This window comes from Rhinatrema bivittatum, chromosome 19 (genome assembly GCF_901001135.1).
Source record: "Rhinatrema bivittatum chromosome 19, aRhiBiv1.1, whole genome shotgun sequence".
NCBI classification, from domain to species: domain Eukaryota; kingdom Metazoa; phylum Chordata; class Amphibia; order Gymnophiona; family Rhinatrematidae; genus Rhinatrema; species Rhinatrema bivittatum.
The window spans coordinates 33,998,526-34,023,311 of NC_042633.1; the positions used below are offsets into that span (position 1 = coordinate 33,998,526).

The following is a 24,786-nucleotide window of genomic DNA, read 5'->3' on the forward strand; positions in this document are numbered from 1 at the left end:
GCAGCAGCCATGTGGCCTTGATTTTTGTGCTGTTATCTGGTACAGTTGAGGAGGCCCTGAATGATAATGGCCAAGGTCAAAGAGATGAGGTTTAATGTCTTGTCAGCCTTCCAGTTTCTGCCACTGTTGGGTGTGTCGTCTTCCTGGTCACCTACCATGCTGGCTTCCCGGTCCCCCTTGCCTCTGCTGCAGGTGACCACATTAGAGGAGGGGGAAGCATGTGAGTGAGGGACGGGGAAGGAAATTGAATCAAGGGGATCAGAGGAAAGCAGAATGAGGGTGGGGAAAAGCAAGAAAGTGAATGAGGAGTTGGCGAGTGAGGAGATTGGAAAGGGGAGGGCAAGTGAGTGTGGGGATTGGTGGGGCTGTGGGTTGTGTGCTGGGGAGAGTGAATGAGGGGATCAACATTGTGGGATTGGAGGGATTGTGAAATAAGTGAGGGACAGTCTGTAAATGAGATGATTGAAGGGAAAGGGATAGAAGGGTGTGTGATGGGGACCCAGCTTTAACCTTTCAGGGCCTATGTTTATGAATTTTGTGTTGTTTTTCTGGATGTGACAGGAGAGTTTTAATCCATCAAAGGAAGTTTTTCCTTGATGGCAGATTACTGTTTTTCCCCTTGATGAAGGCAGCCATTAGCAAGGGAGTCCCTTATGCAACTATGGTGAACTGCTTGTCCTCAGAAAAGGAAAGTTCCTGTTTGTACCCCAGATCTGTCCATGCAAGTGAGTTTTGCATCCCTACCAGCAGATGGAGACAGAGAACAAAACTTTGAGGCATTGCTACATATCTGAGAGTGCCACCTGCAGTCCTTAGGTATTTGTCTCCAGCAGATGGTAGAGGTGCAAACCTGCAGTCTAGAGTTTTGATTTAAAAACAAAAGAGAAGGAAGACAGAAGATTCATGGAAGGCTCCCCGAGGTGTTAGGTTCCTTCATGGCCATCCCTTGGATAGAGTAGGGGGTTGGTAATCCCTGAGCTAACTCAGCCCTTATCGGTCGGGGGAGGGGGGTGAAAGCCCTATTCCCATAAGGGACGATCCCCAGAGGTTCCTAAGATTCATGGTTCCCAGAAAGCATTTTCAGTTTCAAGCCCTTCCCTTCGGGTTGGCGACAGCACCACACACGTTCAGAAAGGTGATGGTGGTGGCGGCAGTGGCCCTCAGGAGGGAAGGGATACTGGTGCATCCGTAGCTGAATGATTGGCTCATCAGGGCAAAGTTGGAAGCGGAGTGTCGTTCAGTTTGCTGAGTTATGCAGCTTCTGGCATCGTTGGGCTGGGTGACTAATCTGGCGAAGAGCCATATGGAACTGTCCCAATTGTTAGAATATCTGGGAGCTTGGTTCGATACCCAGATAGGGAAAGTGTTTTTGACCTCTGAGAGAGTGGTCGAGTTGCAGAGTCAAGTACGCCAACTTTTGTGGTTTTCGGTTCCCAGTATGGGATTATTTACAGGTCCTGGGTTCTATGGCTTCTACACTGGAGTTAGTTTCATGGGCCTTTGCTCACATGCGACCCCTTTTATCCCGATGGAATCCTCTTTTGGAGGAATTTCCACTTCCTTTGCCACTTCAGGGGGGTGCCAAATCCAATCTTGCGTGGTGGCCTTCTCAGAGCAATTTGGAGAGAGGAATGGACCTGGAGGTACATGACTGGGTGGTGGTAACCATGCATACCAGCATCAAAGGATGGAGGGCGATTTGTCAAAGCAGATCAGCCCAGGGGCTGTGGTCACCAGAAGAGAGGCATCCTTGTCCATCAATCATTTGGAGACCAGAGTAGTTTGCAAAGCCTTGATTGCCTTTCTACTGCTCATTCAAAGGAGGTCAGTGCAAGTGTTCTCCGACAATGCAACAGCAGTAGCATACATCAGTGGTCAAGGTGGACCAAAGAGTCGTCTAGAGGTGCAGGAGGCGGAAAACCATCTAGCAAGAATAGCGGCATCGCATGTGGCCGGGGTAGACAATGTGCAAGTGGATTCTCAGCAGGCAGCACCTAGATCCCAGGGAGTGGGAGTTGGCGGAGACTTTGCCCTAATTCAGGGAAGATGTGGCGGATCCACGAAATGCAAAGGTGACCCAGTTTTTCAGTCTCGGAAGAGAAGCCGGCTCCGAGGGCATCAATGCCCTCGTTCAGCCATGGCCAACAGGGCTGTTGTACGTATCCTCCTCACCCCACCCCAATGATGTGTCATAGGGAGATTGTTGCATCGCATTGAGCTTCATCCGGGCAGGGTGATTCCTGTTGCACCTGAGTGGCCGCGCGGACCTGGTTTATCTAGCGGTAGACAGACCCGTGTGTCTAGTGCATCTGCTAGGGTGGTTGTGGCAGAGACTCATATTTTTAGACCAGACAGATAGTGTCTTCTAGCAGCTTGGCTTTTGAGAGGAGGCAACTCTACATGAAGGGTACTTGGAATCTGTGATTATTACTTTGCTGCAAGTGCAAAGTACCTCCACATCTCTGGCTTATGTCCGAGTTTGGAGGGTTTTTGAAGTGTGGTGCAGAATAGATTGCAACCATTAAGGGTGGAGATTCCGCAAGTCTTATCCTTTTTGCAAAGTGGTCTAAGGGCTTGGCCTATAATTTCCTCCGGGTTCAGGTGGCAGTCTTAGGGTCTATTCTAGGTAAGGTCCGGGGAAGGTTGTTGGCAGCTAATCCAGATGTGCGTTTCCTGAAAGGGGAAAAACATCTGCGTCCTCTGGTCTGGAAGGTATGTCCGGCCTGGAACCTTATCCTGGTGCTTAAGAGTTCTGTGTGGTCCTCTGTTTGAGCCGGTTAGAAGTGCGTCCTTGAAGGATGTAACCTTGAAGTCTGTTTTCTTGGTGGCTATCTGCTCAGCCAGAAGGATATCTGAGCTAAAGGCGTTGTCGTGTTGAGATCTTTTTTTGAGGATTTCAGAGGATGGGGTGTCGTTGTATACGATACCTTCCTTTTTGCCTAAAGTGATTTCGTCCTTTCATCTTAACCAGACGGTTGAACTTCTGGCTTTTCTGAATTTGTCTCCGGCCGATCCAATGGCCAAGGAGTTGCATCTCTTGGATGTGCGACGAGTGTTCTTGCGGTATCTCAAGGTGACAAATACCTTTCTGAGGTCGGATAATCTGTTTGTCCTTTTTAGTGGAGCAAAGAAAGGAAATAAAGCTTCCAAGGGCACGATCACGAGATGGTTGAGAGAAGGCTGTAAATTCAGCTTACTTACATAAGGGTCGTCTAGCACCGGAAGGGTTGCGAGCACATTCTACTAGGGCGCAGGCAACTTCCTGGGCAGTGTGTCACTTGTTATCTCCGTAAGAGATTTGTCGGGCTGCGACCTGGTCTTCTCTTCACACTTTTACTAAACATTACTGCCTGGATTTGCGGGCACCAGACGAGAAGACCTTTTGGGGAAAGTGTGTTGCGCACAGGTCTTTCAGGTTCCTGCCCAGTATAGGGGAGCTTGGGTACATCCCACTTGTCTGGTCTGATCTGGGATAGGAACAGGAAAGGAAAAATTCTAACCTGATAATTTTCGTTCCTGTAGTATCCCAGATCATTCCAGAGACCTATCCCCCTCCTTTTGAAAGACTTCTTGCTTCTGGATGTTGTTGAAAGTATGCAGAGTTACTGAAAGTGTACGTAGGTTAATACGTTCCTTGGTTTTTATGCAAAAGGTCCTAGTTATAGGGGGCTTCAACTGTATTCTCTGCTCACCCTTAGATTTTGTTGGGGTTTGTTAATTTGAACATCTTGGCTTGGGTACAGGTCAATACTGAGGGACAGCAGGTGGCACTCTTATGTAGCAGTGACTCAAAGATTTGTTCTCTGCCACCATCTGCTGGTAGGGTTGCAAAACCCACTTGTCTGGACTGATCTGTGGTGCTACAGGAACGAAAATTATCAGGTAAGAAATTTTCCTTTGCTTACCTGTAGCAGATGTTCTCTGAAGACATCAGTTCATCAGTCACACAAATCCTCCTTTCCTCCCCCTTCTGGAATTGAGCTTATTAGCTTAATTGCAGAACTGAGGCACATCGTGTAGCCATGGGAACTGCTGCACGCATTCAGAAGGCACTTCGTCTTTTTCCTAGAACATTCTGAAAATGTCTTCTGAGGTTCATACTGTCAGGCAACGTCACCCATCTGTGTGACTGGTGAACTGCTGTCTTCAGAGACCATCTGCCACAAGCAAGCAACGTTGCTTTTCCTGTGAGGTTGTGCCGACCCAAAACTTATTCCTTCAATCTCTTTATTTTGCTGTCTTGTGGCTTAGCTTGGTATGCCTTTTTTTGTCGTCTACTACTGGTAATCTTGCTAGATGGCGATTTTATTGTTTGAAAAGAAACTGTGCCTTGCCTAAAGTACACACAGCAATCGGCAACACGTGTCCTGTATGGATCTCCATGTTTACTGCAATTTGGCAAAGTTGATTCTCTGTGGACAAACCAGTTCAATTGGGTGACATCATCCGGATGATGCCGAGTCAGGTGCTGGTCTCTCTAAGCTCAGGATTTTTTTAGATCTTTTCTGAGCATGGGGAGTACTTTCCTGCATGAATGGCTCTCCACAAGCTGCTTCAGTTTTAAGTTTTCCACTTCAAGTGCAGTCAGAAGTTTTCGTCTGTCCTCACATCGCCGCAGAAATGGTTAATTCTATCTTTTTGTTTTAATTTATTTTCATGTTTAGTTCATTTCATTTAGGTTAGCTACTTAAAAATAAATAAAGAGAAATACCTCAGGATAACTCTTCAAGGAAAGGTAAACAACCATTCAAAATATGTAGAAAAATGGCCATAATTTGTGCTTACGTTGCTTAGATCTGGAGCAGGACTCCAATAACTGCGGTCCCTGTGACAGTATATCTCCTCGGGCCAGATCATAGCGGGAACTTAAAATTAGATAGGAGTAATTGAAATTTCAAATTTCCTCTGATAAAGAAGAGGAGGAGCTCTAAAGTTCCACAGATAGCAGTGATGGTTTCCAAAGTGTCAAGCTCAGGTACAGATTACAGTAAATTAGCATCTAGTAGCGTGACTTCGATAACAGAACTTTCAGACTTTTGACTCAAACCGCAGATTTAGTGCTGAAATATGGCACTGATTTGGTACGAGGCCATGGGACTGACAACTCTAACCCAAGAAATGCCACTAAATACCAAGCTGCACCAAACTTTCAGCACTGAAAGATGGCATCCATCTGTCTTCTCTTTTCAAGCTTGAAAACAGTACAAATTGAATGTCTTCATCTAAACTGTGGCTCTAAGTCCACTAAAAAATCCTTTATTTAGCTTAAAACATGGCGGAAGGAGGAAACTCCTCAAGCTCTAAACACAAAGTAACATGTAAGGCAAGGAGTAGTTCTCATTAAGTTCCAAACAAATGTAGTGAAAGTCTTCAAACAGGTCCACCTACTTAACACCACCAACTAGATGGTATAAAAAAGTTTCCAGTCAGGTCCACAACTTCAAAAATGCCCATTTACAGCTTTATAAATGACCTATTCACTCCTCAAAACCAAAACAACTTAATTGACGTCTTCAGCCAGGTTCACATGTTCAGGGCACCAACTGAACAGAGAGAGCAGTCTTCCATCAAGTCCTCAATGCCTACAACACCAAGTGAAATAAAAAGTTTTCAAAACAGGTCCTCAGCCCAAAGAGAGCCAGTTTATGATTTCATTCATTCATTGGTTCTCTTTGGGCTGAGGACCTGTTTTGAAAACTGTTTAGTTTTTGTTTCAATGGTGTTGTAGGCATTGAGGACTTGATGGAAGACTGCTCTCTCTTTGTTCAGTTGGTGCCCTGAACATGTGAACCTGGCTGAAGATTTCAACTATGTTTTGGTTTGAGTGAATAGGTCATTTATAAAGCTGTAAATGGGCATTTTTGAAGTTGTGGACCTGATTGGAAACTGTGTTTGTTTACCATTGAGTCCATGGGGACCTGTTTGAAGTCTTTCATTGCATAAAGCTGTAAATGAGCTTTTTTGAATCTGTGGACATGATATGGTGTGGGGGTTGGATCGGACTTTAAATGACAAGATAAGTAGAGTTATTGTGTGACGCTCACTTTGAAAAAGAAAGAAAATAAGATATATATATATATATATTGCTTTGAAAAAGTTGGACTTTGTGATAATTTAAATATAAAAGTTGATTTATAAAAATTGAAATAAAGAAAAGTGGACTTTCAGCTTTAAAGGGTTTTACAATTTTATAAGCCCATTGAGTGTCCACCCTACAAAACGTTTTGGTAAGAAAAGAAGCTAATTTCACAAAGTGTGTTATATTGGAATCTGTTTTGAAATATATGACCAGCTGACCAATTGTTGTACTGGACTGTAAGGGTCTCTGGAATAAGGTGTAGTGGGCTTTTTGCAGTATACCTCTAAAACAAAAAACAAATTCATAAAAAAATGCCAGAACATATTAAGGAGGTGAAAAGGTAGTATGGTGACATTTACCTCCAAAGAATAAATTCACAGGAGGCAAATGGCTTTCAACGGTAAGGAGAGTCTAGATTGAGGGTTCATGGGATGAGGGTGACAGGGGGTAGACTAAGGAGTAGTCTAATGAAATATTTTTTTACAGAAAGGGTAGTAGAAGGGCAACTAAAATGATAAAGGTCATGGGATGACTCCCCTATGAGGAAAGGCTAAAGAGGTACTTAGGGCTGTTCAGCTTGGAGTAGAGAAGGCTGAGGGGGGGATGTGATAGACTATAAAATCATGAGAGGTCTAGAACCTGGTAAATGTGAATCTATTTACTTTACCATATAATAGGACTAGAGGGCACTCCATGAAGTTAGCAAATAGCACATTTAAAACAAATTGGAGAACATGTTTTTCTCGCAACACACAGTTAAGCTTTGGAATTGTTACCAGAGATGTGGTTAGGGCACTTAGTGTAGCTGGGTTTAGAAAAGGTTTGGAGGAAAAATCCATAAACTGCTATTAATCAATAAGGAATAGTAGCTTGGGATCTGTCTAATGTTTGGGTACTTGCCGGGTACTTGTGACCTGGATTGGCCACTGTTGGAAACAGGATGCTGGGCTCGATGGACCCTTGGTCTGACCTAGTATGGCATATTTTATGTTCTTATGCATGGAATGGGCCTCCCTGTGGAGGTGGGAAAAAAAGAGGACAGTATCTGATTTCAAGTAAACAGGATCCATGAGGAAAAGGAAGGGAGTGGAGTATAAAGCTGAGCAAGAGATGAGCCATATGGTCTTTTATCTGCCATCATGTTCTGTTTCTAAAAAAAATGTTTGATTTCAAAGAAAGCAATAATCAAATATAATTGCTGCTATTAGTATCTATTCCGCCTGTGCTGACCAAGTGTCGTCTGTGACATCCCTTAAGGTGATTTCTCTTCAGTAAAGGGAGAATTGCAGAAATTGCGCTCCGTTTTGAATTCAGGAGTACAGTTGGTGTTAAAAGGCAGCTTTGCAGATACTTGATTTTGAGAAGAGAGGAATTACAGTGCATTTGCAGACAGCCTGTGATTTTAGTGTTTTGATTCTGTCAGTGGGCACGGAGACTCTGTGACTGAATGGAGAGCCCAGGAGGAACTAATAGTTTTAATTCACATATTACCCTGTGCCCAGGCCGGATCCCAGTGCGTGTAGTTTTATCCTCAAACAGAAATGCAGCTGCCTCTGAAGGGGAGTGGGTTGCCTTGGCAATAATTTTCTGAGCTGCATGATATAGTCCAAAAGAGAGTCCCTTTGTGTTTTGCCTGAGGGCAGACTGGATGGGTCGGTTGGTCCTTTTATTCTGTCATCTGCTGTTACTAGTTACTGAACACCATCTCAGAAGCATACTAGAAACTTGAAGGGGTGATTTAATAAAACCAGCATAGAAGGAAACACATTTAATTTTCATGATGATCGGCCAAAATATTTTAGGAGCCAGGACAAAAATGTTTTTCCTTGCCGCCATTTTATTCATTTTATGGATTTGTTGCTTTATTTTTAGCTTTCCTTGTTTTGTTTTGTATTTTGAATTTTTTTCCATTTTTGCTGGTTTTGTTTTTGTCTGTTTTTGGTTGTTTTTTATTTATGGATTTTTATTTTGTTTTTCTCTTTCGTTGGATTGTTTTGTTTTTTCTTCTTTTCTGTTGGCAGAAAGCAGCCCTATTTATTTCTAAAGGACAATATTTAGCTTCTCATGCTATTTTATTTCTACATTTATGTAGCACTTTACAGAAATTTACATACAGGATCAAGTCCCTGCTGCAAACAACTGTCTGATCTGTGCTCTTTGGGGAATTCTTCAGAAAATGTTGAAATTCTGCAAGACACTGTAAACTTTACAAAGTAACACAATATAATCATTGAATTTAAAATGAAATAGAGGAAAAAGTTATTACTCAAATATGCTGAAGTGTTCATATTTTACCTGCACAAGGAGAGTCATTTCAGTTCAGGAGCTAATCAAGATTATTAATTTAGCAAGCCATCAGCTATCCATGTTGAAGGACACTTGAATATGCAAACAGACTAGCTAGACATTAAAAAAAACTTATTATGGTGGAACTCAACTCTGAAATCTTCCTTCCTGGTCATGAATCTGTTAGCATTTTCCTTGAAGACACAGTTCCAGAGGTTCTTCAGGAGCAAAAAGGTAATAGGAATGCCCAAGACTGGGATAAAAAAAAAAATAAAATTATATTTTTATTTTGTCTTTGGATCTTCCTTGGGTTATCAAAGATAAGGTCTTGCATAGCACTGGTAATTTTTGTAGCTTCCTTTTAGCCAAGAAGGCCTTTTCTCAGTTCCCAAAGCTTACTGGAAGGTAATAGAGCCTTTCTGGTTGACTGGCAGAGCGGACGTCCTAAGTCAAGACTCCATTCTACAAGGAAAAACCCTGCATTCTGACAGATCCTGGAAGGCTTCTGCCAGCGAGGCGTCCAAAGCCTTACTCAGATTTTGGAATTTTCTGGGGTTTATTTTGTTTGTTTGAGGGCCTAGACCTATGCCTGTTTCTGATATGGATTGTGCCAAGTTGAAGAGTTTCAAGTTACTGAGGTCGCGCCCCTCGCTTGAATCTCTGGGTTTAATCTCTTTACTTTCTAATTCTTAATGTAATCTTTGGTTTCAGTTTGCTGAGCCAGTTGAAAGCCGTGACCTCAGTATTAATCTTTTTTGTATTTCTTTTCAGTTAAGCTTGTGCTAATATTCCCAAGTTTTGCTCCTAAGGCTGATCCTTAATTTAATATTAAGTGGTCAATTTTCTTTTGCCTACACTGCGTCTCGGGCCTAAGGATCCTAGAGAGATGACATGTGCACACTAGATCTTAAAGGGGCATTGAAATATTATTTGGGTAAGACTGGTTAGTTGGTTCTTTTAGCTGTAAATAAAAATCATCAGTTTCTCAGTTTCCCATTTTCAGATGGATTTGTTTTTGTATCATGCCGAGTCTGAAAAAAAGTGTCCAAGACTATTCCAGGTTTCCTGAGAGCACATCTAACTAGAGAAGTGACTACCTTTAGATGCAGCAAAAGTATATGCTCCAGTGGAAGGACTCCATTCATACCTTCCCAAGGAGAAGATATGAATAGCATTGGTAAACACGACTTTTGTGCACAGAGTTCTCCAGGCTGCTGTTAATACCACTCTGGTACTGCAGTAACAGAACAAGAAGGTTCTTCACCGGCCGTTTCTCTTAAAGCCAATTGTAGTCAGGGCAGTTTATTCTCTATGCTGTGATTAACACATTGCACAGTACATTTTGTTGGTATCTCGATGCCAGAGAAGAACTCAAACTGGAGAGGAAAAGGGCTGTCCCAGAGGAGCATGTGGATGCAAGATCAGTGTCTGGAGAAAGTGCAGATAGTCACCGGATACCATTCCAGAGATGAGATCTGTTCTAAAGACCTTTTGTGTGCTCAAGGAATGAGCGCCCTCTCGTCGTGTCCTTGTTACAAGCCAGTTTCTAGGCTTCAGGCAGAGCCACCATGTGAATGCTTTGCTGTGGCCCCTGGAGCTGGATTGTCATCTCATTGGCCACATGAGCTGGGATTTGAACCAGTGGCCTAGAGAAAAAAGCTCTGTAGCACTGTGACCATTCCCTTAAGCTGTTCAGTCCCACAGGGAAGGGGGGAAAAAACAAATGCTGGAACAGACAAGGAGGAGTAATGAGTTAGTGTATGTTAAGTAAAGTCTTCCAGTCTGTCTGCTGTTGATCATGCAGGAAGCCTGGCTAAGATTGGAGGTAGAAGGGATAGGCCTACTGCACCTTGGTTTTCACCTGAGCACTGTGATCAGAGAAGGGTGGGTAGGAAATTGGAGAAAAGACGAGTGAAATCTTAGTCTGGTTGATAGGATGTTGTGGCATAAGGAAGCCAATAGATGATATTGGAAGATGATGTGTGCTAAGAAGAGGTTTTTAGAAGGTAAAGTTCTAGCTGCTGAAAACAAACCCAAAGAGGTTTTTAGGTGGGTATGTTCATCCTTGAAAGGGAGCGGGGGGGGGGGATTGTTTACCGGGAGTGGTTATTCCTGAGGGCTTGGATGGTGACAATCTGGTTGATTTTTGGAAAAATAAGATTCAAGAGTGTTGTAATTCTTAAGCAGTAGGGGGTCAGGTGATGGGGCTCCGGCCCTTGTCATGAGAACTTTCTCAGATGTAGAGAATTGGGGTTTGGAGGAGTTTGCTCTGGTGGGAGGAAAGAAATTACAGGGGATATTGTCTTCATGTAAGTTGTCCCTCTGGCCGCTAGATCCTTGCCCTTCTTTTCTGATAAAGGCTTTGATAGAGAACTATGTTGATATTACAAAAAATTGTCAATGCTTCTCTAAGCAATGGATGTTGGCCAGTAGCAAATATCCATTGTTGGCTAAAGTCCTAGAGAGGGTTGTACGCTCCCAGTTGACTCATATTTGGAGTAGAGTAATCGGTTAGTCGTGTCAGTTGGGTTTTAGGAGGGGCTATAGCACAGAGGCAGTTTAGGAGGAACTAACTATGTTGTAGAGAGAGAGAGTTGAATTATTTTTTAGATTTGTCTAAAACTTTTCATCTGGTTAATCAAACTTGTATTAGAAAGGTGTGAGGAATTAGGGCTGAAAGGGCAGGTTTTATCTTGGTTATACTTTGCTTTTGAGTGGTGAATCCTGTAAAAGTTTTGTGTTGAGTCTGGGGTACCTCAGGGGCTCCCTGTTATCCCCCCTATTATTCACCTTGTTCATGGACCCATTGGGTGCTTTTGTTGGAGAGCTTGGGTTCATGGTATTCCTCTGTGTGCCAGTGATGTGCAACTGATTTTTCCAACAGGTCAAAATCTAGAGAACGCAATGGACAGAAGGAATAAGAATTTGGTATTGCTCTTCCAGTGGCTTCATAGAAACCGATTCGTTTTGAATATAGGGAAGGCAGAATGGTTATATTGGGGTAGAAGGTACCCTGAAGTGCTTATTCAAGTTGAATTGAGTAATAGCTTGAAAGTAAAGAACTCTGGGTTAGTTTAATCATCAGTGGAATTTTGATTCTCATATTTCATTGGTAATAAAGCAGATTGTCTTTAAACTTTCATTGCTGAAGAGACTTCAGGGGTGTTTATCTCAGGCGGTGTTTAATTTGCTGGTACAATCTTTTGTTTTGCTTCAGATAGCTTATTGCAATGGATTGTTGGCGGGAATTGCCGGCTGCAGGTTATGCAAAGCATGGCAGCAAAGTTGATTTATACTGTTCCCTTACTAAGGCCACTCTGGTTCCCAGTTCAACAAAGAAAACAGTTTCAGATCATGAATTTAATGTACCAGATGGTTAGAGAGCAGGGGGCGAGATACTTGCAGCAGTTAGTGAACATGTATAGACCAAGGAGATGCCTTGGCTCGCATCTGAGATTCTGTTTAGTATTCCATCAGTTTAAGGTAGTGTCTTGAGCACCGTTTTTTCCCGTGTATGTCGCACCCCTCTTAAATAGCCATTATCATGAAAAAGTTGGTAGATAAGTCGCACCTTTGTATTAGACACACCTGTTTGTACAGAGTGTGACAGTGCACTGAGGGCATGCAGGATGCATCGACTGTGAGTCTGTTTGCCGGCGTTGCAGAGGGCGGAGGAGCAGGTCCAGTGAGGGCGTGCAGAGTGTATCGGCAGCATGACTGCATGGAGACCATATCGATGCACTACGGACTTGCAGACTACATCAGCGCACTGAAGGGCGTGCAGGATGCATCAGCAGTGAGTCTGTTTGCCAGCGTTGCGGAGGGCGGATGCATAGAGAGAAAGAGAATATGAATGCCAGTAGATAAGTCGCACCACAGTCACTAAAATTGTCGGGGGAAAATGACTTTTACACTGAAAAATACAGTCCTATCCAGAAAGGAATCTTTTCCAGAATAGGCCCTGAACTTTGGGGGTGAGGATGGAATCAAAATACCTTTCTGCAAGAGGTGAAATCTTGGCTATTTTCATGTTAGGTCGTAAGTAACAGTTTGTTTTTTCTGTAGATATTTGGCCTTTAGATGATTTTTGTTATATTTAATGTTAATTTATTTTAATTGCTGTACTCTGCATTGGCCAGGATTCTCAGAGTGAGCGGTTAACAGGAGTGTTTTAAAGGGGACGTAAAAATCTCAGATGTTGTATATTCTACTCCTTACCTTAGAGGTTGCGGAGGGGGCAGAGCTGTGTGGGGCTTTTTCCCTGAGCTGGATTGGATTTTTTCGTTAGCTTATTTCTAAGGCTTTGGCGTCTGAGGAGGCATTGCCGGTGCTAACGTGTAACGCCTGTGTATGTGGCATTGGGGAGAGGGGTGCTAAGGAGATGTGGAGAACTGTCAGCATCTAAGCCTGCTGTGGCTAGATGTTTTTGAAATGGACTTTTTAGTTCAAGCCTGCAAAGAGCTTCTGATTCTCATTCTGCCAGAGTGGTATCTACTGGGCATACGGAAAGGGCAGCTGCTCCCAGATTTCTTGGTACTCACTACTAGTCTGGATGTCTTTCCCTGACGATGCAAGGCTACATGTTTGTTAGCCATTTAAGGTCAGTAGTACATTAGTGGTGTGTTTCACCAGGTTGTCTGCTTATATTTTCTAAGATTTCTCTTTGTGCATTCAGTCTGGAGAGTAGAAGAGCCCCCCCCCCCCCAAGGTACGTTCTTGTGGGATAGTTTAGGAGAAGAGTTGATGGGTGGGACAAGGTTCTTCCTCTTGGGGACAGCATCCATCACCGGGAGGCAACACGATGTCACCTTATAGGTGGCACATTCGGTCTTGAGATGAGTGCAGACTGTGTTCTGTGCATCAGCCCTTGTGGGCAGAAGGGTTTGTGCAAGTCCTTAATACATTTGAGACGAAGCTCCTGGACAGGCAGAGGCCGACGAACCACCTATCTGAATGGAAAAAGTGTTTGCGGTTTCTCTCCTCCTCCATCCAAATTGGATGTCTGGAAAAGGGACCCTAGACAGCCGAAAGGGTAGAAGAAAACCAAAATAACAGCTCTTTGCTGTCCAAAATAGTTTTCCGAATCTACACAGACCATAGCATAGATGGATTGGGATGTTTGCAAAATGTCGTCACGCCAGTCTGAAAGTATATCGTGTCGTTTCCCCATGTAGATATTGGCTACAGTAGCTATGGCAGCAGCAGTCGCTGCCAAAATGATCTTGCTGCACTCCCATCAATCTGTGTTCACGTTATTCTGTCGGCGGTTAAAAGCTCATCATATCAGAAGTGGACCATTCAGTACTTTGTCTTCTATGGCTCTTTAGACCATTTGTTGACTCTGATGTCGTGTAGTCGGGGCACCTTGATTTCACACCAGTGTATTGCATGAAGTTGCTTTTCCCCACGTGAAGCTGCTGGGCAGTCAGACTCTAACCCAGTTAGCTAAACTAGTGAATCGGAAGCTGCCATCATCTTATCTGGCCTAGGTTTGGAACCAGCGCCATTAAGAGTACAGCATGAACCGTTAACATGGCTGAATCCCAAGCAGGGATTTTGCTTAGCAAATCGAAGCTTTTCTTGTGCAAAGGTATATATTTGTGGTGTGTTTCTTGGATTTGCCTAGAGTTTCCTCTCTTCTGGTAGCACACTTCGTTTTAGGATGTGAGGACCAGGTTGTAGCATTGATGTGGCTTCTTTTCAGCATTGTTGCAAAAGGGACTGGTTGACGTTTTTGTGACAGCAGCAAAGTCCACATGCCTGTTCAACTCGTGGTTGCACACACAGAAAAATGGTTAACAAGTGTGAAACTTGTGAGCAGTAGTGTCAGTTGTCAGGGCTTCAACCATGGCTGCTATAACATTTGCTCACTGTTCTAAAGCTTGTATATTTTTTGCTTGCTTTCGTATGCTACTGGTTTATGTGATGCTTAGCTAGGGTTTGAATTAGGAGAGAGATCAGGATGTAAACCCCTGTCCTGTCGTCTTCCCCTGAATCTGCATGCCTGGCTGTGTGCAAGCTAAGGTTGATCCCTTGACTTGGTGCTGCTGCTCCCAACTTTAAAAACCTTGCTTATTTAACCATTTATCAGTGTTTGCTTGAGACGAGTGAGGGAAGGACTTTTAGGGGGAAGTGTCTCCTATTAAAAAAAAAAAATCTGTTTTATGCAGAGGTAGAAATTTTAGATGAGAGAAGTAACTGACTCTGTGCATATAGGTGGGGCATGTCAGAGACTCATGTGCCGTGCCACCTCATACCGAGTCCTCTTTATAGATGCACCAGAACCCAGGAACTAGGACTCCTATTGCTCTTGCCCAATGACCCGTCCATTAAGAACAGCAGGACGATTTAAGGGTGACATCTGTCTGCACAGACAGCAAATGAGATAAGGTATGCAACAGAGGGAACCCTTTATCGTCCGTTCCTTTTTGTGTTGTGGTAGTGTACAAATTCTCCTGCAGTAGCAGATGGGCCATCTGGCTGTGCTTTACAGGAAACTCTCTGGTCAGCATACAAATGTCCTGCCACTCCCAATTGCCACCGCAGCTGCCTTGGATGTACCTCAGTCTGTACCTCTGCTGATGGCACGCTCCCACTTCTCCCTTCCAGGCCAAGCTGGAGAACCGCGAATACCGGGAGGCCCAGGAGTTTGCAGCAGACGTCCGGTTGATGTTTTCAAATTGTTACAAGTACAACCCGCCGGACCACGAGGTGGTGGCGATGGCACGGAAACTCCAGGTGAAGCCACATTCTACTGTCGCTGGGGTGGGAGGAGGGGGAGTGTGGGTTTGCTAGTCGTCCGCGATGTTTGTTCTGGGACGTGAAGCGGGCGTCTGTTACCATACCAGCACTCTTCTGGAGGTAAAGCTTGAGTGTGTGGAGCAGCAGCTGCAAAGCAGCATCACACACCCGCTTTTACGCTCTACATGCCTCAAGTGTGCAGTAAAACCAAAGGCCAGAGTGCTTAGAAATTTAAAAAAAAAATATATATATGTATGTATGTATATATATATATTTAAGTCGGCTCCCGACATGTAATTGTGCATGCGTTGTACACGCCTTGGAATCTTTCATTGGTACCAAATAATTGCCTAAGGCTTGCGATGTCCTGATTAGCGTTATAGTTATACAGCTAGAGCTGAGCATCACAACTCACGATTTCAGGCTTTGCCTTTATAATTAAGAGAGCTGTGGAGTATTTCTTAAAGGCCCAGGTGAGACTGCCAGAGGTTCACCGTTTAAATTAGTGTTGGCTAATATGCCTCCATTTCTTATCCCACCTAAAACGTGCTGTCATGCAAGGAATTGCAAATGAACTGTACCACTGCAAGCAGAAGGAGGGGGACCTCCGTCCCCCGTTTTGCTTTGTGTGTTAGTTTTCTCGTCGGACTGTACCCAGATGGTACAGCATCGTCTGAGGCGAGACCAGCAGCACTTTTAGGAACTTTGTAGCCCATAAGAACATAACATTTCCTGCTTTGGTGAGGGGAGAGGCACTGGCTCAGGAGCTTTGAAAGCAAGCGCCGTTTCCAGCGGAGTGGCCTTTTGGACTCCGAGAGGGAGAATTTTCACATCAGAGCCCCAGCTAGCACCAGGGTACATCTGGTTCCCCTCCAGGACAGGCATCCTACTCTCATTGCCTGGCTCAACTTGAGCATCCGAACTAGGGCATACAGTATAGAGGTTTTGACTTTCTTGATCCCCCCTCCCCAAGAAGTCTGAGAAGGTGACAGATGGCCAAGGCTTGCCCGGAGGGCACTTTGTAGTGCTCCTTTTCTCTGTGGGATGAATCCCTGCAAAGATTGTCCAGATGTTCCGCCACTGGAACTTCATAACCTTGCTGCACTTTGGGGGAGGGGGCCCAGATGTTTCTCTTGGGGGCATCATGGCTTTCTTCCTTTATGGTTTCAGCAGAGCCTCTGTACGTGAGGAGGGTTTCAGTCTGTCCTCTGAAGTTTTGAAGAGCGATGAGTCGGTAGACCTAGGCACCTCAGTGACTCACTCAGGGTTATGCTTCGCTAACGGGCCCTATTATTCAAGTATAAGTCAAAAGAGCGTCAGATGGACCCAGTAGTGGGATTTATGTGCATAAGACCAGATATTTTCTCCTACACCCCACGAGGAGGAAGATTTTAAGTAAAGGCAGGGTTAAAGCAAACATCGGTGCTATGGAGCTCAGTCCAAAAGGTGGCAAGGCATAAAACCATCCCATATGATAGTCTGCCTAGGAATAGGACTAGAGGCGGGTGGCACCTTATAGACTAACCACTGTTGGAAGCAGGATGCTGGGCTTGATGGACCCTTGGTCTGACCCAGTATGGCATGTTCTTATGTAACCAATTTATAAAGGCATAATCAATAAATTGGTTAGTCTATATAAGGTGCCTCCCGCCTCTTGTCAGTTTTGCTACACCAGACTAACACTGCTATCGCTCTGAAGATCTGCCTAGGAGTAAGGATACATTCCTTAAAGATGTAAATGAGTCCCTCCTACAAGTATGCTCCGTTCACATGTGAAAAGCCCTGGTCCAGTGTGCCTGACAGATGATGGCTTGAGGTCCCACACCCAGGAGTTCTGGATCTCCTTTATAATACATCCTGTTTTAGCAGCCCTAGCAGCAAGTCCATGGTATTCAAAGTGACAGCCAGAGGAGAAGGCTGTAGGCTTCTTTGCGGGGCAGCCTTATGACGGATCCCAACTATTTGGGGAGAAGCGGGGTAAGTTCATGCAGAGGTAGACTTACTTTTGGGACAGTAAGGAGTTCAGGAGCTTAGGTTCCCATATAAGTTCCAAAGAGGCAGAAGCTTCAGAGACAGAGCAAGGCAGCAAACCAGTGGAGGCTTGGAAGCTCCAATCTGCACCGAGGAGAGATGCTTGGAGCCCTCGTGTCTTCCCAGTGTGATAGTGGTGTGCTGGATGAGTATAATACAGGTTTCAGTTGCTTTCTATGGTACAGGTTTCTCAGGTTAGGCCTTTCAAAGAGGGCATCAGAGATGTTCCACAGAGGCGTTCTGTCGGCATGTGGTGGATGGAAATGCATGTTCAATGCACAGCACTTCCTTTTGGGTTAGCGCCTGCCCTGAGGTCTAAGTAGTGGTTCTGAGACAAAATGGGAATTTTACTGCAACCGTACCTCAGTGACTTACGGAGAATGCCCCGGTGATTCCCAGGGTGGCATCAGCGAGGAAAAGTTGTACCCCCACCTCCTTTCTGGGTATCGCAGATAATGCTTGGACTTGATGAAGCAGGTCAGATGCCTGGTGGCACAGGTAGTCCACAGCAGATCTGTGCCTGCGCCTTCCCTGGCAGCTGCCATGCAAATGGCTCCTGGAGTCGGATTCACGTGAAATCGCTGCAGCACAAACTGCCGAAGCAGGCGAAGCCTCCCACTGGTCTTGTGCTAATACATCTGGTTTCTCCATGGCTCAAGCAATGAAATCTGGCAAAGGATGGAAGCCAGCAGAGTTGGGGAGCCATTGATCCAGGGCCTTTATTTTCTTAACTGGGTCCGAAAACTGGGTTATAAGCCTGCTAAGTAATAGAGGAAACAAGATGGTAAATGGAGTTTACACCCTGGTGTGTCTGATCAATATTCTCAAAAGCGATACTGCAGACAACGTAGAAGGTAGGGTTCTCTATGAAACAGTGACTTATAACTTGCCTTGAGCTCGGATTTAGAGAAGGTGACTAAATCCACAAGCAGGTGGAGACAGAGGCCATCTCCCTAGTACATAGGATGGTGCGGTGGAAGTCAAAGCCAGTATGCTGTCTCCAGCAGTTGAATTTCAAGCTGCCAGGCTTCGGCCTTCAGCCTATCCTGCTGGGGTATTCCTAGCACAGCAGTTTTCTTCATTAACCTAAGGCCAGGCTCCCAGGTTCTGTGCCAGGTGGAGCGAGTGGGGGGCCAAGTTGAGCTTAGAGGAGGGGTAGTGGGCTAGCAGTGGCTTTCTCCTTAGGAAGTTGGGTTTTGATTGTTTCCTTTGAGCAGGGCCTCGTAAATAGCTCCCAGGTTCCCTTTGGGGCCCATTTGAGCCAAGTGAGGTCGGCTGGGCTCAGGTGCTCTTTGGGGGTGGGGGCTCTGGGTATTCCTTCTTTTTAGCCCCCTCTCCCTTTTTTCCTTCCTGCCTAACAGAAAGTTTTCTCTCCTTTTGGCTGTGGCAGTAAACCTGTGTGTTTGTGGACAAAAATAAACCCCCCCCCCTCCCCGTGGGTGGGGTGAAGAGCAGCTTCAGCTGTGATTCAGGACTACAAGGTGCTTCTGTTGGCTGGGGGGGGGGGGGGGCCAGGCCTTGTAGTTTTTTGCGGTCATGGGTGCCGAGCTATGGCAGATCCTCCGCTGCATGGATGCTGATGCCATTCGCCATTCCTGAAAAGACAGAGCTGGGGGGGGGGGGGGATGTAGGCCAGTACATGGCAGGCTCCCTAAACTCAGCCTCGGATTGATTCAGGGAGCAGGACGGGCCTTAAGAGGCCCACGCCAACAGCGCCACCACCATTCTGAATTGCTTGTACGGCTGGATTTCAGTTTCCCCAATGCAGGCTCCTGCGGGAGTCTCTGAGGGTCTCTCTTCCTCTCATGCTGATTTTTGTTAAAACATTTTAAAAACTACATACATTTTTGTGTGCGCCTTTGTTTTTGTAATTTTATTATGAAGGTGACTTTGTACGCTGCATTTATATGCCGCTTTGTTACATTAAGTGGCATACAACTGCAGTAAATTAAATAACTAAATACCCAGTATTTTTCCGCCCAGTTCGTCTTTTCAGCAATCTTCTTACTTAAGGTTCTGTAGTTTTTTGGGGGTTTTCCCCCCCTTTTCAGCCACTTGTTCTTCCATCATTCTCCTCCGGTATCGAGAGCAGCAGCAGGCTGGATGTTTTGTTTGGTGGGACCTCACAAGCAAGAGCTTCAAGATCATAATTGTCCAGGGAAATCGGGAGCTGATTCTCCGGCAGATTATTGAAGAGCCTTCAGGCTTTAGTGGCGCTTTGCACTTATCCTCTCAGAGCTTAGACGTTTTGTGAAGTAGACACTACAATAATGGCCCCAGAGGACATCCGTAAGGTGGCCATTCGAGCTTCCTCAATTTTGTTCTTTCATATTATGGTTTAAATGTGCAGAGCAAGGGAGATGCAGCCCGAGCAAGAATGGGCATGGATAATTTTCACATGTCTGGACTGGTCTAGCAGGAATGTAAGAGAAGTCTAGTCTTACCGTTAATTTCCTGTTCTTGAATCCTGCGAGGTCAGTCCAGGGCCCTCCCAAAAAAATCTGCATTGCTCTTCATGATTGCAGCAGATTAACTTGTTCCCTATAGGGAGAACTTAAATGCCGTCCTTACTTTCTTCTTTCTGTTATCCTTTCTTCTTCTGGTATCCATTGTTGAAATTTGGAGGAAGATTTATCTTGAAGGTTTTTTTCTCTTAATACTTTTTTTTTAAGGTTTTTATGAAGATAATAGTTTTAGGGGCAGTATTTTTTGCTTCTCTTGGTTTGACATAAGAATACTGGCTTTTGTCTCCACTGCACCATCCTATTTACCTAGTGGTAATGTCACTGAAAAAAGGTGTGTCCTTGGTCTCCATCTGCTAGTAGGCAGTGTAAACACACGTCTGGACTGGTCTAGCAGGATTCAAGGAAAGGAAAGTAACAGGTAAGACTACATTTTCTCTATCCAAGATGGAGTAAAACAGTGATCTAGATGGAATTGGGGAACTGTCAAGACATCGGCGCCCAAGTTTTAGTGCAAAAGTATGTATTGGAAGACACAGGATGATGGCAATTTTATAGTGCCTTAAACCTCAAGATGTTTTATTTCCAACATTTTTAGGCCACACCATCCCATGTTCTGGGCGGCTAACAAGTAAACATAATATTACATGAAAAAAAAATTAAACATTAAAACTGATAAAACAAAATACAGATACAGATCACAGCTTTACAACAGATTATATGCAGGTTCAGTGATGGAGGAGGGGTCTGAGATACAGGGGCGAGATCACAGAAGCATTGTGGCCAGAAGGATGCTAGGGTGTGTCGAGAGAGAGCTTACCATACCAGCATAACAAAGGGAATGATGCCTCTGAACAAGGTGGTGGATGAGACCTCGCCCAGAGTGTCATGTTCCATGGCGCAATCTTCAAAAGGAGATAGTCGGAGGAAAGGCAGTCTAGTAGGGTATGACCCATAAGCCCTATCAAATAAGACTAAAGGAGCCAAAAATATGTACCCTAGTCAAAAAGCGAGAAGATCATCTGGGGGAAACATTGCGAGATCTCAAAGGTATCAATGTGCAAGAAACCGGGGGGGGATAGCAGAAGGGTAGTTCTGCAGCAAGGAATCACCAGATGAGGAGCAAGACAAGGAAGTACTTTTCCACAGAAGAGTGGTGGATAGAGGACCAAAAACTGACTTAGAATTCGAGAAGCCGTGGGAAGAACACAGAAGATCCTTATTTGGAAGCAAATGAAGATATCCCTAGACATAGTTAACCGGCAGACTTGTATCTGCCATCACGTTCTCTGTTTGGTGGTCGGGGGGGGGCTAGCCACATCCCGTGATAACTCGGGGCTCTGTTTTGACCAAGGCGATTGTGGTTCCCGAGACTGATAGCTGCCAGTGGAGCTCCCACGAGGGCAGATCTTTTATCAGTCGGGGCCCAGGTTTGCAGTGTCCTCGTGAGCGCTGAACTGGAAACTGAAAGGGCGGTCCCCATGAAAAAGGGCGAAGCAGTACGGTTTGCTTCCGCATTTGGAGGAAGACTTGATGTCCTGTGCTGTGACAAAGGTATTTTACAATCTGAAGCTTCTGAAATCCCTTGCCAGCCCAGGAAAGGGCATCGAGTTCAGTTATTGCTAATTGCCTGAAGTAGCCGAGATGAGTAGGCCAGATGTAAGCAATGTCCCCGCTCTCCTGTAAAGATGCATATAAAGCCTCCCTCGAGCTGCTGAGCTCTCTTTTCCTTGCATCTTTATATGGAATTTTTTTTTTATTATTTTGGTGGCCATTTTGCTCCGCCATGAGCATCCTTTTTTTTTTTTTTTTACCTCCCCTTTCCTTCAGTTATTTTCTGAAAAGACGGTACCAAGAAGAGGTCCAAGCTTTAGATCAAAAAGTCATCTCGGCTTTCCATCAAGTTTTTCCAACGCTGTACCCACAAACTTAAGTTGGAATCAGAAAAAAGGACAAATGCTTTCAAAAAAAAAAAAAAAGTTTTTCTTTCTGCCCTGGTGCTTTCCTCCTGCCCTCTTTGGGCTTCCAGCTCAGTCAGAAGCAGGGCCATGATCCTGTCTAATAGTTATTCCCCTCCAGCCGCTATCCACATGTTACCTAGTCTGGTCATAGCGGCGACGGTTCTGGGCCGGAGGCCACGCATGGCGGCTCCTGCCCTTGATGTCGATTCCTTCTTCCCCTGCCCTTGACAGCATCTCCAGCCTCAGCTAATCCCAGGGAGCGGAAAGCTTAGCCTCTGGGATCCTCCATGTGGTAGTGCACAGCACTGAGCCCACCTTGGCTGGCCGAGGGCTTTCACGCGTCCTGGATTTCAAGGGGGGGTTCTCTAAAGATTTACTGTCGCAAAGCTCCTGTTCCATGAAAGCTGAGTAGTTCTTGCGCTGAGTCGAACAAACGAGGAATCGGTCTCCAAAACTGTCTTGTGAATAATCGTTATCTTTGAGGCGTACAAGGTGGGAAAATAACAGATTCCTGATCTTTTTGAAGGCTTTACTGTACTAGGGCTCTGGCTACATCTTGGGCAGCGCCGTGCGAGGGGTAGTGGTCCTGCTGAGGGATCTCTGAAAAGCAACTACCTGGAAGCTTGTGCTCAGCTTCACCAAATGTCATATTGATGTGGGAGCATCTTCAGATGTGACTCTTGGATGCAGTTTTCTCAGGGGCCCTGCTGCCTTAGGGTCCTATCTTCTACAGCCCTGGGATAAGGCCCACTTATCTAATAGCTCCTTTCTATTCGTCTCATGCCAGCCTGGACCAATCCTGATTGTAGTGTAATGCTTGCCGAATACTGTATAATGGTGAAGAAAAATTAATTCCTTCCGGTCAAGGACCACTTGACCACTTAGGCCAAGTTCAAAGCAGTTTACAAAAAAAAAAAAACCCAATCATTTCAACAGCAATTCATGCTAATAGTCATACAGCCCAATTCCTGCTTGTCCAGCTTTATAATACCGTAATCTGCAGAGTTTAGACCTCTGTAGAGGTAACTGCCATTCCCTGTACGTACCAGGATCAGTCCAGACTGCTGGGTTGTGCCTTCTGTCCACTGCGCTGATCCGAGGTGATTTGCCTTTCTTCTAAAGCCTATGAGTTAGCAAAGTTGTTTTCTATGTAATTCATGCTGCAGCTGGAAGGCAGTGCAGGTTATGCAGGACGGGAGTGATGTGGGCCAGTCAAGGACGCAAGCTGCTGGATTTTGGACTATTTTGTAATGCCCCCAGGGGTAAGGAGTTACAATAGTCAGTGCCTGCAGCACAGGTCAATATTGTGATGGGAGCAAGCGGCGCAAAGGTCTCAGTTTGATAAGTCGTTTCTTTGTGGGTGCATAGTAAGTCTGGATTTAAGTAATAACTCTTTTTACCTGAGAGACAATAGGGAATTCACAGCCCTCAAATGCAAAAGGAGTGGGCTTCTCTCTAGGAGCTCTTTCTAGGCTCATTATCTGTTTTCCGCCACACTTGATGAAAGCGTATGCCGTAGTCAGGTTTGCACCGTCGATGTCCATGCTGACGCCACAGGAACAGAAATGTCTCCGGTGGTGGGATTAGGGGAAGCCAAAACCTCCTAAGTTTGCTGCTTGTTTCACTACAGCAGGTGGTACTGTACCATCTGGGCCAGTCTGGAAACCCAACAGAAAAGCGGCAGGTAAGTAACGCTTTATTCCTGTGTGCGTTGCAGCCTTTGGCTGCCAGGACTCTGCCCTTACAATCTTGTGATGCTCGGGCCGAGCCCCCATAGGAAATGTGGCCGAATGCCCCTGCACCTCTAAGGGTTTGGCTTTGTCTAGCTCAGTGGTTATCAATCCAATCCTAGAAGCGGCCCCCAAATTATTCAGATTCACCTGCCTTAGGTCGGATGCCTGCAGGTATCTCGTGCATATAATTCATGGATATCCTGCACCATGGGGAGGCAGAATACCTGTAGGGACAGGGTTGAAAAGCACGGGTCTGTCTCCAGCTGTCCGAACGTTTGTGTGTACTAAGAACACATGCCGGATATTTCTGTTGGTATAACTTACATTTTATTCTCCAGTTTCCCACATAAGGCTACCTCCCCTTCTGCTTTTTGTGGTGGTGTGTGAAACGTTTTTTTCCCCTCTTCTGCTTCCCTCCCAGGATGTGTTTGAAATGCGTTTTGCTAAAATGCCAGATGAGCCAGAGGAGCCAGCAGTCCCCACCCCTTCGCCTGTAGTTCCACCCCCAACCAAGGTGGCTCCCCCGTCATCGAGTGACAGCAGCAGCGACAGCTCCTCCGACAGCGACAGCTCCTCCGACGACTCAGAGGAAGAGCGAGCTCAGCGGCTAGCAGAGCTCCAAGAGCAGGTAGGAGGTTTTAAACCAGGCTCTGACAGGAAGGTCCAGCGAGTCCTATGTGACTGTCTTGTTCGGACGCAGAGAGCTTTTTCTAGGCATGTGCAGTCGGAGCAGTGTCTTCTGCTCGCTCACCTGCAGATGGGGACAGAGATTGAGGTTCACTGATGTCGCTCTGCTGCCCTCGGCCCCTTTCCAGCATCCTGTGCTGTGGACTGAGGCCTGGTAGGCAGTTTCCAACGTGAAAGCCTTGAGCAGAGCAGAGATGGGCAATTCTGGGCCTCAGTTGTCTGCAGATCTGTTTCATGCATGTTCATTAGGGATATCCTGAAAAGCCAATTGGTTTGCATCCCTCGAGGACCGGACTTGCCCACCCCTGCTCCAGGGGGCGGGGGGGGCTGTGGTTAGCATCTCCCCCCTCTCCCCTCGTTTTCTCCCTTTATGGTTTAAAGCTCTATGAGTGTTAAAAGAGGAATAAAGGGTTAAACAAAAAAAACCAGTGGCAGAGGAGAGCTGCTAGCAGAGAACAGCGGACCTGCTGCTCTCCAGTGAGTCACTGGAAGACTTTGATTCAGGGAGTCAAGCCACCAGCTGTCCTTACAGCCACTGCAGAGCACAGAGAGAAAACCGCGCTCTGTGCAAGCAGATGGGACCGCCAAGTTGGGAAGACCTGCAAAGCAGCAAGTTTGTGGCTCCGGTGGGGTCTGTGACACTGCAGTTGTCCCAAGCAGTCCACGGCCATTCAGGTCCTGATCTCTGAGCCTCCTTCACTCAGCCCCCAAGGGTCAGACGCAGCTGGGAGTTCTGGGGAATCCTCTTTCAGTCTCAGCTCTATACGGCTTCAGTTCCTCCACCTTCGCTTGGACTGCTGTCTCTC

General features: G+C 45.6%; 1 protein-coding gene across 8 annotated transcripts in view; it reads left to right on the top strand.

Moving 5' to 3' along the window:
* The window catches only part of BRD4 (bromodomain containing 4), a 167,288-nt gene that overhangs the window by 78,935 nt on the left and 63,567 nt on the right, over positions 1–24,786 (top strand). For 7 of the 8 annotated variants that reach the window (XM_029584201.1, XM_029584203.1, XM_029584196.1 and 4 more), the window contains 2 exons: positions 14,975–15,103; positions 23,715–23,921. In XM_029584201.1, the coding sequence (XP_029440061.1) occupies positions 14,975–15,103; positions 23,715–23,921 (336 nt within the window). The remainder of the gene's footprint in view (positions 1–14,974; positions 15,104–23,714; positions 23,922–24,786) is intronic. The other variant, XM_029584202.1, reaches the window with a different exon arrangement.